A 14,899-nucleotide genomic window follows, 5' to 3' on the forward strand; every position below is an offset into this window, starting at 1 on the left:
TTCATTTTTAATATGATGTTTGGATACTAATTGTGGTTGATGTTTTTCCTTTGAAGGTATAGTTACTTGTCTGCCTGCAAGAACAGTCTTCTGTTTTCCCTAAAAGCATATGCTGCTTAATCAATATTCTGATGATGTTTCTCTAGTTTTATGATACCTGTTAATTTGGTAAATCCTAAATATGTTTGTTTCTGATTTATCACTTTGTTTTGAAATGAAAGTGCATTTCTTTGATGACTGTACAACTTGTTTCAGACTGGTCTAACAAAATATGAGATTTATCGCTTTGTTTTTTAAATTAAATTCAGTTCCAGTTGTTTGTTATCTTTATTTTTTCAGTGTGTGTAGTATGCATGCTCAGTACAGAATTTCAAGTTGAAATTATTGTTGCTTGTGATAGTAGTTAATGGCATTAGATTGGCAGTCTGGAAGTTTGATTAAGTTTGAGCAGAGTCTAATGTAATCAATTATAAAAAAAAATAAACTGTCATTTCAAAACCTGGAGAGAATATCATTTCATAACCATTATTTTAAAGCCATGAGGAGACTTCAGACAATTGCCATTCATTGTGGAATATTGTGAACCTTTAAGTAGCATATGGTTGCATGTTCAACAGTAGTACCCTATCTCAACAATTATCAAGGGGTCTACTCAATAGAAATTGAAAGAAAAGAGTGCAGGAGTTGGCTATATAAAAGGAGCACGTTCTCGGTTTAGGACATCAAAAATATGGGTTTGTCTATTCAGACACCCTTTTTGCTATTCATACACCCATTTTACGCACATTTTCTCTTTTACATACACCGTCTTTAAAGGATGAGAGGGTGTCTAAATAGCGGCTTCCCACTTTTGAAAACATTCCTTCAAAGTTCCCAACTTCCTAACATATCATGCCAACCTCTCAAAAATCAAAAATAAGTATTTTCAACTTGCTAAGAAGTGTCAATACTTAATTAATTATAAAGATTCTCTTGACTGTAACTTTGAAGATTATTCTCCAATAAATCATGTATTTGATTTACTACTTTTACTTAATAAAGCTTGCCTTAATACTTCATCAATTAGAGATTGCCATGAATAAATCATGTATTTGATTTACTACTTTTACTTAATAAAGCTTGCCTTAATACTTCATCAATTAGAGATTGCCATGAACATCGAGTTATGATCCGCTTTTCTAAAGTCGAGTGAGCCAAAGTGCATCTCTACCGGAGGTTCAAATCACTAGAAACTACCCATGAGGTCAAAAGAATTTGGTTATGAAAAGGCAGTTTACTTGGTATGAATACTACTAACCAATCCACATTTCCACAGTGATTCATTCTTCCAACTTTCCAAGCAATTTGAATTACAAAATTAAACAAAGATTTTTACAATACAATACAAGTTATTTCCTGTGTTTTTTATACAACATACATTTAGGTTCATAAATAATAAATCAACAACAAATCATAGAGCTTGTTCTTTTGCACCTCTACAACCATTCCCTCTGAATCATGCCCTTTTCTTTTAAGTACTCCACAAATTCATCAATTAGATATGGCCAAGCACCTTCAGCATCATAATTTGATAGTGTAGGCTCCACACTCTGCATTCATTTTATTCAACAAATAAATTCAAGATTACATTATTTAAAAGCATGTATGGACAAGATATATGCATGAATCGGATCTTACTCTTGCAAATTCTAGTAACTGAGACCAAGTATCTCGAGAAATAGCTTTATCATGGCGTGCCTGAAATGCAAAAATAAACATTTAATCCATTAAAATGGCAAATAAGTGAAACTATGATATTACAAATACCTGTAAAAACTGACACCAATGATCAACCAGTGGCCACTGTTTTTCTTCAAACAGCAATTGCCACATCCCAATTGCTGTATCTAATGCCAGTGACTTCTGACCCTGAAATCATAAAAGAATATCCACCATTATATAAGGAAATAAATAATGTTACATGACAATATGTATGTACCTTCTCTTTCGCCCATCCAAATGCAAAATCATAGATCTCCTTGAATTTTTCTGACACCAATAAAATATTAAGATAAGAAATTAAACAGATTCAAAGTGGTTAAAAACCAAACAACGTTTAAAAGTTATGATACATACGATCATCTTTCAGCTCAGAACGCATGAAAGGTATCTTTTCACGGAATTTCTCAAGCGAATCTATCCTGGAATGAAACATGATTAAGTGAATTATTATTTTATTATTAGTTTCAATGCATCAAAAAAGGTGAATGAAGTAAACTGCATTTACCCTAAAGACTGCAAGCCACCAATAAATTCCTGTTTTGCGAATTCACACATGGTAGCTGCCTTCATGTGCCATGAAACAACCAACTGAAGTAACAGTATCAGCAAAGCGTGTCAACTGTCAGTAATGGGTTTATCTAACAGGCCATTGTTAAAAAAATCATTTTCCTTACATAGGAAATAAAAAAACTATTACATTAGTTCACCAAAAAAAAAACACAGAAGATAAGAATTCGTTAAGGGTGTGAATTTATGACACAACACAAACCTAACATGAAATTGGTTGGATACTTATGCCAGAATTTAAAATTAAAAATGAATTAGACCTAAGACTATAAAATTAAAATGTAATTGCCTTATACAAATTTGTATTTATGTATTGTAAAAATGTAAATTTTAAACTATTAATATCTGAAAACAATAAAATATAAAAAACTCAGGTCAAACGGACCATGCTCGGGCCAACCCATGAATATGTTTGTGTTGTGTTGGACCTGCCAACCCGGGAACACGACCCGTATAATACCCCTAGAATTTGTCTATACTCTATACTATATAAATATACATCTTGACATACCATAACAATATCTTGAGGATCCACCTGTCAGGAAGAAAACAATTGTCAGTAAAACTACTATTTGTTCTTCAATCTAGATTCTGTCTGATTGGCTTAACTCAATTACCTGAAGGTCATTACAGAGGGTGCTAATGCCATCAGCCATAATCATATCAGCATAAGGATCTATATACATACATCAACAAACCATTAATCATACAGTTCCTCTAAGCAGTAATGTATTGGATGCAATATTCACAAATTAATTACCTTTGTATCGGTTGTACAATTCCTCCAAATGGCGTGTATCCGCGAAAGATTTAGCATGAGGCTGAGTGTAAAAGATATCAAATGCAGCATCAAGATGCCAATCACTGGCCTTTAAAGCCTGCAGAGCAACTTTTTCACTGTATGCAGGCAACCAAGAAGTCAATAAAGGGGTGGGATCTGGTATAAACAACTTTTTAACGTGAAAAGTATAAGAAGCATTAGACCATATGCAAATGCTAATGACCCTCATGGGGCATTTTCCGCCACATCATCATCACTCTTTTTAGGGGCTTTATCCGCCCCTATAATGCCCTGCTCTAAGACTGATTATCATTACGTTACGCTACAGTATAGTTTTGTTATTTTGACACTACATCAAAATGAATTAGAGAAATTATTTTTAATCTAGTTCTAAACTATGGCGTAATAAAAATTAGACTAGGGCTTCTTACACTTAGAAAGTGCATGTTGTATTTACCAAAATAAACTTCATTTAAAAAGTCATAATGGCAATTGGCATACTAGAGTTTTTTTTTTTTTTACAAAGCTTTAGCTGACCTTGCTCCAGTGACTGTGATGAATTGTTGGACTTTGTCGCGATGCCCTCGGCCCAGTTTGTTCTGTCAGTGAAAATTAAACTTGAATAATAATAATAATAATAATATACGGTATGATGATGATATATATTTGCAAATAAATGATTGACTGACCATCTTGGTGAAACCCTAATCACGTGGAGAAGAAGTAAACGGACTCTTCTCTCCACCAATTCTCGATTATAATTAATACAACTAGAAGCATCCACGGTTGGTTTGATTACCAGGAAAGGGGCTGTTTGGACGCAGAATTATTAATGACAATGATAACTTCAGGTCCCAAACACCCCCTATAAGCCCGTATAAGATTATATAGGACGCATAGGTTTTTTTTTTTTTTATAAAACCTCCTGTATCTCTACAAAATTCGTAACTTTATTATTATAATATATTTACTAATTTACAAAATAAAGTATAGTAATTCAGTATTCAGGATGTTGTATAAAATTCATAAAAAGGAAGGCAAAGGCATTTCATGTGATTATGTTGATTGGCAATATGTAGAAAGCGAAAAATGCGTTGGTGTGAAAAACCGGCTCTAGTGGTTGATTTGGTGGAACGAATTAAAGCGTTTGGATTCTTATGGATTCGGAGTAGATCGAGGTCAACACCGGCTTCATGGGAGGATTGGAAAAGTTTTAATGTATGAATGTGTTTATTTGTTTTTGGTGGTCTATTTTACATTTTTACTATTTATATGTTTGAACATGTGGTTATTCTAGGGGGTGGCAGCTTAGACGTGCACAAAATAACCGGTTCCGGAACCGAACCGGTGGAACAGACCCGGAACCGGTTCCAACCCATACCCGAAACCGGTTCTTGACCTGGTATAGGATTTCTCCTCGGAGCCGGTTCCGGGACTGGAACCGACCCGGAACCGGTGGAAAAAACCCGGAGGAACCGGTCAAAAACCCGAAAAAAACCCGGAGGAACCGGTCAAAACCTGACCCGGAACTGGTCAAAACCCGGTCAAATACCCGACTATACCCGGAACCGGTTCCTACCCGAACCTGGTTTGACTTTTGTTGACCATACCCGGAACCGGTTCCTACCCGGTTCCGGGTTTTTTAAATACCCGATTTGTGCACGTCTATGGCAGCTTGCTATTCTCTCAGTTTTGTTGGTCTTGGTCTCCTCTTAATAAAATTCCTTTTCGTTGGTAAAATAAAAAATGACACTGGTGAGAATTGATAACTATTAGGCTATGTGTAGTGGATAAGCTATATTGAGGACGATTTTTGACACGTGGCGCCACATCAGCAGAGAAGACGGTTTTTATTTTAGGGTCAGGTAGGATCGAGCCAAAACTGTTTTGTGCCGATATGGGTTATGAGCAAAATGAGTTTGTGTCAAGAAGGGTCATTTAAAAAAAAACATCAATACAGTTCGGGTTAAAAGGGTTTCTAACCAAAATGAAGTCAATGGCGGTAGTGGCGGGACGACTACAAGATGGAATTGGAGGCGTGTAACACCTCCAAAATCCAATCCCGTTACATTTTTAACCAATAAAATGATGACACATGCATGACATATATATATATTTATATTGACTTGCGTTTGTGTTCATATATGTGTACCAAGGTGTTTGTAATGCGCTTACACGTTCATATCCGAGTTATGATAATTCACATATACTAGATGGGCATTGATAAGATCCAGGTCCAACTAATCTCTTGAGGCCTAATAGTAATACGATTAAGCTCGGTTATTAGAGCCCATAGACTGTTACCGCTTAAAGGTATTAAACCAATCATGGCTTAGCCATGAGTGTAATGAAAGAAAGGAATGATAATTCTAGTTAAAAATAATTGTTCTTGAGTTTCTACTTTTTAGGTTAGTTTTTTTCTGATAATATTTAAGATTTTAACTAATTAATTTGGTATCATTATATTTGAGCAATATATTCATCAAACATGAATAAATATAAATAGCTGTGACAACAGCCTAACCAAAACAAACACTTCAAACAGATACAGTATGTTCAACACTACAAGCCTATAACCATACCATTATTACTACATTACCCTTCCAGCAACAAGGGGTTTAGGTAAATTCATTGACCTGATTTCAGGGGCAGAACTGGGAAAAAGTATATTAAGCTTATGCATCAAAATATCACTTCTTGATGGTATCTCATTCAACAGAAACTGCTGAACAATAGGCTTCTTAAACCACTCTGATACCAAGTCACCAGGCGCCCTTAAAACCACCTTACTCACCTCAAACGGCGACTCAACCGAACTTAACATTTGCGCAACAACAATCTTCAACGTGGGCCCCGTTACCAACTTAATCCGCCTAGGAACCACACCATAGTACAACATCCGTTTCCTAAACCTATGAAGCGTATGAACCACCGCGATTAACGCTGCACCAACCGACAAGTTTCTCACATCAAGTGACCAAGCAATGTGTTGATCAAACACAATCGCTTTGGGAAAAAGTTTGTTTTCATACGACACTTTCCACACGCAACGGGCCCGGTTAATCTGGCCCATTAAAACAAGATAGTTCAAAAGCACGTTAACAAAGTACCGAGCCGCCCCTTCTTCCGATTCATAATCAATATTCTGAAAAAACTCCCGAACAAACGCTAACACGGGCTGTTTCCTTTGTTCTGGGCCCGTGAAAAGCCCGCACATGAAGTCATGGGCTTTGTGTTTAGTGGCACTCAAAATAGACATCAAATGGCGCTCGTTCTGTTCTTCTTGACATCTCACAAGATGGGCTAGAATTGAAGTGTAAAGTATGAGGTCAACTTTGGCAGCTGAGTCAACATAAGTTTCTAGAAGCGGTTTTGCTGAGTCGTACAGCCCGTTTTTCATGCACGACTCGAATAACTGCCTTATGATAAAATTATTTGTCCTTATACCCGATGAACCCATGAACCTGAGCCATTTTAAAGCAAGATCAACCGAAGCGTCTTTAATAAAAACCATTAAAACATCACTAGCGGTTACATCTACTGAATACCCGTTTGATTTCATTTCTAACAGAACCTTTGCAGATATGTCTAAAAGCTTCTTTTTGGCTAACAGAGTGAGTAACGCGGTGTATGTGGTCAAACCTGGTCTTACGCCCGCATGACTCATTGAATTGTAAAGCTTCATGGCTGCATCAACTTGACCAGAACCCGCGTGCATTTCCAACAAGCAAGAATAAGTAGTCGGTGTCGGTAAAAACCCCGCCTTTTCCATATCGGAAAATATAGACATTGCAGTTTCAAGTTTTCCTGATTTCGCATGGGCCTCGACAACCATTGTGTAGAGCCCGTAATTAGGTCTAAATCGGGCTTTCTTCATTTCATCCCAAATTCTTAAAGCCGTGTCTAGCTTTCCCGCTTTGACATTCGACTCGATCATGGAAACAAACATGGGTGCGGACGGTTTGAGCCCGAATCCTTGCATTTCCATGTAGATTTTCATGGCTGTATCCAATCTACCAGCTTTTCCTAACGAGTCAACGAGTGACACGAAGACGTTAAACCCCGGTTTCATGTTTTTCTCTTTCATTTGTTGAAAAAGTTTTAACGCTGCATCGATCCGACCCGATCGAGCGAGGTTTGGTATCATTAACTCATAGGTTGATAAATCCAAACCACAGCCCGATTGTTCCATGTTTTCGTATATCTCAAACGCTTTGAACGGTAAACCCTTGTCCAAAAACAGAGTTATAAGCGAGTTGTACGTTTTCGTGTCGACTTTACAACCAGATTCTTGAATCTTCTTAAAACAACAGAACGAAACCTCCAACTTTTCGGCTTTCGCAAGGTACTGAACGACCCTACTAAACGCACTGAAATCAGGAAACGGCGATTTAGCTGCATCAAGAACAAGATCATCAAACACCGACTGAATCCCATCAAAATCCCGACTCTGGTTCAACCTATCAATCAAAGCAAGGTAACATTCATCGCTCGGTGAATACCACGACTGTCTCTTCGCCCATTTAAACAAACTCAAACACGCATCACCGTCTCCAGTAACCTTCAACGCCTGCGTAATATGAATCATATTCGGAACAAACTGAAGCTTATCCAGCTGAGTTTCCATCTCGGGGCCCCACTTCCACCTCTTAACAATCTCAACAATTTTGGCAACCGCAGCCGCGTTCGAAAACGGCTGTTTTAACCCGCCTATCATTATATGATCATCTACCCCGGGCTCGACGGATCGTACACCCTTTCCGGTGTAAATAACACTGCCCGATTCATCTAAATAATCTATTTCTTCTGTGAATTCATTGGTTTCTTTATTGCAGTAACTCCGAAAACAAAAATTAGGGTTTTGTTTAGGAATTGATACTAAATGGGGGTTTGAAAAGATTTGAAATCTAGGGTTGTTTATGGGTACTGAAATGGATGAACGTATTGTGAGTAATCGGAGATTGGTAAGAACGTACCTGGAGAACGTACGGCTGCGATGAATCATGGTGAATTCGAAGCTAGAAGTGTGATGTGATTGGTGGCATCGTGTTTCCGATTTGGGGTTTAAGGGTACGGAACCGGCGATGTTTAAACCCTAGCCTCAATTTAGTTTTTTCTTTTTTGTTTTTATTTTTTTAATGGCTAATTTGCCACACCATTGACTCACTTCCATTCACCGGGTACCAAATACAGATCCCTCTTTTTTTTTTTCATTATGGTGGGGACTTGAACCCAAAACTCTCCTTTATAAATTGAAGTCTTTGAATGTCTCATCTCAACCATTTGAGCTGGGATCATTTCTATTCAATTTAGCTTCTATCTTATTTTATTAATATTCATTATATTTAATATTTTTCTTTTTTTAAACGGCGTTTTGACTCTACGGCAAGCATTAGGCCTATAAATCATCAATAACCGAGTTCGAGCTCTGATAAGATATTTCAATAGTTCATTATTAATTTGACGCTTCACAGGTTTGAACCCATGACCACATTTGGAGGAAACTCTTTTAACCACCAGACCATAGCATGATGGCTGTATTTGTTTTATTTTAATTGATTTTTTTTTATTTCATGATAATAAAGAAGGTTAAATTGATTATTTTTTGTAAATAAACAAATCATTGTTATGAAACTAGCATAAAAGCAAAGAAATATGAGAAAAACTATATGGAGCAAAGGATTTGATATTTTGCATATCAAATGTATAATACAGTGAAATATATATAGAAAATATGTGTTTTACCGTATTTTAATTTCAAATGTGTTTTTTAATAAGATGTACTTTTTTCAACTTCTTAAAAAGCATCAACCTGTCTTATAATACTTGTAAACTTCATATTGTTCTTTTAATGAAATAAATGGACCAACCACATTTTATTTCTCTCTATATTATGAATCACTAAGTAGATAACACCACACTTAACACGATTAATTTAGTCCATATACATCTTGTTAACTCTATAAAACATCTTGTTTCAGGTTTTTCTAGTCGCTAAGTAAATATATGTTTTTATTTATATGGTACAAGTACTAAAACTTTACATCATAAACAAGAATCTAAATCACTAGAACAAGTGACAGAAGGATTCCAAAACCATTTCATGAACTTTATGTTTAGGCATTGGTGATATGTCCTGCTGCTGCTACTACTAGGAAACTCAGAGTAGAAAGCAAGCAAAATAAAAGCTCCAACTTTTCATTTCATTCTTCATGATGCTTCTTTAATCTATTCTTAAGCCAAGAATCTCTTACACCCATCCTCCACATGCACACACCTTATCTCTAACACGTATAGATCGATATATGCATCTGTATATATAATAAACACATGTACATGTATAATACATGATACGAAGATAATAAAGATGAAGATGAACTGCGCGTTACTATATGCGTTTGCCATTTCCTCTTATCATATCTTCGTCTCACCATCATGCACGCTATTTTATTACTATTTCTCTTTACACGACCGACTTTTTAACTATGATGTTGCTAATGTATATGTCCGTGATGTGCAGATGCAGGGTCACCTCGAGTATTGACTTCGTTACGAAAATATCATGTTAATCATTTTGTAGATGATTTACCTTTGCCTCCTGTTGATCCTCTTACTCCTGTTTTACCCGAGGCCTTTTGCTCTAACCCCCCTGGTGGTTCTCCACCTTCCACCACCGCTCTCCCACCACCTACTATCGGGTCTTACACCCCATCACCGCCTCCTTCTTCTTCCTCATCCTACCCCACCTACCCCACACCACCATTTTCTTATAATATTCCTTACACACCACCTTTTTCTTATGGTATTCCTTACACACCACCTACTAGTACCAACCCAGGCTCACCTGCCTCTTACCAACCGAGCCCTGGTTCGAGCCCACCTTATAACTATGAACCGAGCCCTGGTCTGAGCCCTCCGTATAACTATGAACCAAGCCCTGGTCTGAGTCCTCCTTATAATTATGAACCAAGCCCACCAACATTCTCATTTCCTTCACCAACAGGTTCGTACCCGCACCACCTCTATTCGAGCCACCAGTTGTATACCCTCCACCAACCGGACCACCACCACCTCATCATGAGTCAGAGTCTGCACTCTGGTGTGTGGCGAAACCATCTGTCCCGGACCCAATCATTCAAGAAGCCATGAACTACGCATGTGGGTCCGGGGCCGACTGTGAAGCACTGCAACCGAATGGGAATTGTTTTCAGCCAGACACATTATTTGCACATGCTTCTTATGCATTCAATAGCTACTGGCAAAGAACCAAAGCGGCTGGTGGGACCTGTGAGTTCGGCGGTTCTGCCATTCTTGTCACCGTTGATCCAAGTAAGCCCATAATTCACTCGCACTAATTTTGACTACTTTTAACTAATTAAGTTGATATCTGTTTATAGGTTATGATGGGTGTCATTTCATCTACTTCTAAACAGGACTTGTTTTATATTACAAGTGACAAGTTTTTGTAAGTAACTAACTGAAATAGAGATAGAATATGTTGATATCTCAAAGATATGATTTGGAGCCTTTGACAACACATTTACTCTGTTACTATGTCTTTCAAATAAATGCAGTCAAAGTTGTGAGCTCATGTACTCAGAAATATTAATCTGTGTTTTTCAAGAACATAATGTTTTTATGAATCAGGTCAGTAACAGTCATTCTGTGCTCAATAATGCAAATAAATTCTTATCTCGGCGCGCTAATAATCAAGCAGCGAATAAATGTTATAGCCAATTGGCAGTAGGTAAGCATCCCATTTAAAAGACAATTAGCAGAAACTTGTCAAATGTTTTGGAAACCGGCCATAGCTTTTCCTCGATGATGAGCCAATAACCGATCAAGTGTTCAAGTGATCGCTATCCTTTCCCTCTTCTTCTTTAGAGCCATTCTGATGCCGGAACAAAAGCATTCAAATGACCCATGATACTTTAGCTTATCAAAGACGATAAGTTACACCATAGGTCCCAAGAACAACGTTAATTTAATATTCAACTAAAAACTAAACTCCATAAAGTAAAACACAAAGTACATATAGTTTTCGAAATAAACAGATAATGTGAAATTCAGAACAAAAGATAAACACCACAAAATATGCGAACTTAAATAAAAGAAAAGGATTATGCAAGACTTTTGGAATTCAAATTGAAACACCATTATCCATAGCTTGCATCTGGACTCAATCACGAAACTGTGGTTGACATCACATTGCTTGAGCCAACTCTTGATGCCTTCGGTAAGCTATGATTTCCGTTAGACTTCTTTAGCTCAAGACGCCATTTCTGTAATGAGATTTGGGTAACACCTTAGAAGATAAATAATAGCAATAATAAATCTATTCAAGAGAAACACTGTCTAGTTTTTCTTTTTGTATGTGATTTTGTTGATTTTATCTACATGGTTATAATTTTGATATCCAAGATCTATAAGGTACATTATAATAAATTATGGTGCCGATCTTTACACATGCAGCACAAATATTGAAAATGACATTCTTGATTACATTTGTCAGTTTTTTTGTTTTATGTGTGTTGTTCATCACATCGGGTATAACGGATTATACAGTTTATTCGGTTCGGATTTTTCAGATCGAAAATTTTAGGACCTATCTGAAACCCGATCCTATCTGAAGTTGGGATTTTCCTATCCGAATTTAATGGAATTCAATTCAGACATTTGGATAAAATCTGAATAATCCAGAATTAAACGAATAATCCGAAATAAACCGAATAACATTTTTTTTTATTTTTACATTTTACTTGTTTAAAATTACAATAAACGTACAAAACCAGAAAATACAAATTAATTAGTATGTTGAACACAAATTCAAATTTCAAACTACAAACAATAGTCTAAATAAACATACAAAACTGCAAAATACCACTAAAAAACACGTGAATTTTAGAGGGAACACTAAAACTAGTTCTTTTTTAAACGTCGTTCGAAAAACAAAATAAAAAAAAACAAACCTTTTTTAAACCCATGTTTATGACAAGTGCTGTTATATTGTGGTCATTAACACCAAGATGTTTGATATGAATCACAAACCTGAAGATGACTCGCAACTTGCGTTCTTGTAAGTCCAGGTACTCCCATCTCTACAAGTACATTTTTTGGGGTACAGCCTAATAAAAGAAAAAACAAAGGTACTTAGTTCCTATATAAATGTTATATGTATCATGTATGGTAACTGAAATGAAAAAAGACCAAGTAAAACATAAAGTATGGATATGAAGTCTTACTCCCTTCTTTTTCAAGTTTAAGAGCAGCTCTATGAAACACATAATGCAGTTCTTTAGTCCATTCCAAGGACATCTTTACACAAATGCCTCCATTTTCATGTAACTGGACATTTGAGTTCCTTTTAGTACTCATTGTGACTTTTTTTCCACCGGTATGACAATCGCTTTCAAGTTCACCAAACTCCTTTAGTCGTTCATTTATCACACGCCGTCTGGCACTGATAAATACATCATCAGCAAGCGGCCTTTTGGCAACACCAACGGCACCATTCTTAATCATGTTAAACACAAAGTCATCATCCGCCTCCTCATGCATTACTTCATATTATAACGAAGATGTGTTAGCGTTGGAAAATAAGCATTAAAGTTAACAAGAGTTTGATTTCAAGATTACCCATTGACGGTATGCCCATATTCTTTGTTAAACGGAGGAATGTGATAACATCTACATCTTCCAGTTCACCTCCTAGAAATAGCAGATCATATTTCTCCTCTCTTTTGCTTAGGATCCTTAACGCATCACCAGCTCGATTAACGCATGTAACTAATTACAGCAGGATAATAGTATTATGATAAGTGACATGAGGAAGAATTAAGCAAGAAATTCATTTTTACTCATTCATTTTGATTGATTTTACTATATTTGCACTCATAGAATTTTTTTACTAATAAAATAATTTAAAATTAAAATCATAATAATCATTTAATTGAATGCGTTTTCCCCTACACAACCAATTATGAACCAATATACGTTTCATAACCCTAATTTTCATTTCTTTTTCTCCAACTCACTGTTTGCGAATCACTCCATTTTCAAATTATCTTATTTGAATATGTATCTTTCCCTCAATTTAGCATGCTTCGTGTCTACAATGCTATCAAGTTCTTGGTGTTCTTGTGGATAGGGTTAGGTTATAATAGGAAGTATACTTTTTGTAGGAATGATAAGAAGTAATCTTGTCCATTGATTTTGAATATGGAGGGTTGAGATTAGTTTAGGGGGAAATCAAGTGTGAACACAAGGTAAAGGGCATAAAATGAATAACACATTTGTTGACTTTCTCTCTCCACATGCAAGGCGCATGCCAAATTCCCCCATCATTTTAAAACGTCCATAACTTTTTTTACGACGTTTTTATTGAAAAACAAATTCACTATAATAACGAGTGTCTTTTTATCTTTTATATGAGTACCATATTGTTATATAAAAATTAAAAAAAAATAGTGGGTTTTTTACAAATTGTGTTTTACCAAATTGTGTTATACAATAGTATTTTTCATTGTATTTTTTTCATTGTGTTATTTACATTGTGTCATACAATTGTGTTTTTATCATTAAATTTTTTTCATTGTGTTTTTCATAGTGTTTTTCATTGTGTTTTTTCGAACTTTTCCGGCGAGGTGGTGACGGTGGGTGACGGTTGTGGTGGCGGTGGGCGGTGGAGTGGTGGTGGTTGTAAGAGATGAGTGAAGATGTAATTGAGTTTTATGTAAGTGGGTTTTTGAAATTAATTTAAGTGTGTTTTGAGATTAAAGTAAGTGGGTTTTGATATTAAAGTATTAGACTAAAATACCCTTCTTCCTAGCCTTGTTAGGAAAATCAAACTTCTTATTTGAACCTAATCTTTTGTGGATATACATAAAACTTCAATGATAATATTTGACAATATGACTGCAAGTTGATCATCCTTTGTCGTAGTTCTATTAATAATATATGATAATTTTATTGTGTATCATATTTTGTTTACATTTTCTTAAATTAGTCAAAATCTAATATGTCTATTTTTTTAGTAAAAAAGTTTGGGCTACTAGAACCACCGCCTCTTCCAAATTACACTAACATTAATAATATATAAAATAGCCACATTTATTTGGCATAATATATTTATGATGGTTTAAATAGAAATTAGTTTAAAAAAATTATAATTCCATAAAATGAAATTTTAACACATATTGTTATGACACACTAAATTAAATAAAATATATAGGATTAGTTTTTACAACAAATTAATTATTGGAGGTAAAACGATCTAACTTATGAATATTTTTGTATCACGCAAAATTAAAAAAATATATAGAATTATTTTTCATAACAAATTAATTATTCAAAGTAAAACGATCTATTTTATGAAAATCTGAAAATGTTTAAATGAATGAAACAAAATAAGGAGCCCTTTTATATAGTTTTTTTTTTGGCAGATGGTGTTTGTTCACTAATATGCGAGTTAAGGACAAACATAACATTTATTTAAAATAATTTGACACAAATACTAAATTTACAAATTGTTCAATATATAAACATATATATACAATTGACACCTTCAAATAAAAAAGGCTTATGTTTAGGTTCAAGAGGACAGTTTCCTGTTGTAGTTTGGTTTTGCAATGATCATCAACAAAAGTCTAGGCCAGTCTCTAGCAAGAGTGGGCATGCTTAAAAGACCCGTTTTACACATGGTCAACTTTATGTAGATTTATCAAGAGTGAAGAGTAGAGACGAACAAAAAATAAATACTTATTTTAGATAAGTAAGAGAAAGTTGCAAACA

The 14,899-nt window shown here is 35.4% G+C and overlaps 2 protein-coding genes and 1 pseudogene across 4 annotated transcripts; all 3 read right to left on the reverse strand.

Moving 5' to 3' along the window:
- Positions 1-1,392: 1,392 nt before the first annotated feature.
- On the reverse strand, positions 1,393-4,304 carry LOC143620088 (uncharacterized; annotated as a pseudogene). Its single transcript, XR_013151288.1, has 10 exons — positions 4,296-4,304; positions 3,647-3,708; positions 3,089-3,225; positions 2,946-3,004; positions 2,840-2,863; positions 2,267-2,349; positions 2,116-2,180; positions 1,807-2,028; positions 1,678-1,737; positions 1,393-1,589 (listed from the first exon to the last, which is right to left on the reverse strand). The product of XR_013151288.1 is annotated as an uncharacterized LOC143620088 (transcript).
- A 1,304-nt stretch (positions 4,305-5,608) lies between these two features.
- On the reverse strand, positions 5,609-8,126 carry LOC143620003 (pentatricopeptide repeat-containing protein At1g79490, mitochondrial-like). 2 transcript variants are annotated; one of them, XM_077091810.1, is made up of 2 exons: positions 8,086-8,126; positions 5,609-7,897 (listed from the first exon to the last, which is right to left on the reverse strand). In XM_077091810.1, the coding sequence occupies exon 2, from the start codon at positions 7,824-7,826 to the stop codon at positions 5,700-5,702; it is 2,127 nt and encodes a 708-aa protein (XP_076947925.1). In that variant the 5' UTR covers positions 7,827-7,897; positions 8,086-8,126; the 3' UTR covers positions 5,609-5,699. The 2 variants fall into 2 exon arrangements, with proteins under 2 accessions (XP_076947925.1, XP_076947924.1); XM_077091809.1 differs by having other exon boundaries at positions 5,609-8,120.
- Positions 8,127-11,292: 3,166 nt separating this feature from the next.
- Positions 11,293-12,667, reverse strand: LOC143620089 (myb family transcription factor APL-like). The gene is made up of 3 exons (XM_077091865.1): positions 12,352-12,667; positions 12,158-12,234; positions 11,293-11,391 (listed from the first exon to the last, which is right to left on the reverse strand). Exons 1-3 carry the CDS (start codon positions 12,665-12,667, stop codon positions 11,293-11,295), a joined length of 492 nt encoding a protein of 163 aa, XP_076947980.1.
- Positions 12,668-14,899: the final 2,232 nt, after the last annotated feature.

The sequence above is a fragment of the Bidens hawaiensis genome, unplaced genomic scaffold (assembly GCF_021521415.1).
Source record: "Bidens hawaiensis isolate Kalapana, Puna unplaced genomic scaffold, B.hawaiensis_p1.1 tig00002525_1, whole genome shotgun sequence".
Taxonomy (NCBI): Eukaryota; Viridiplantae; Streptophyta; class Magnoliopsida; order Asterales; family Asteraceae; genus Bidens; species Bidens hawaiensis.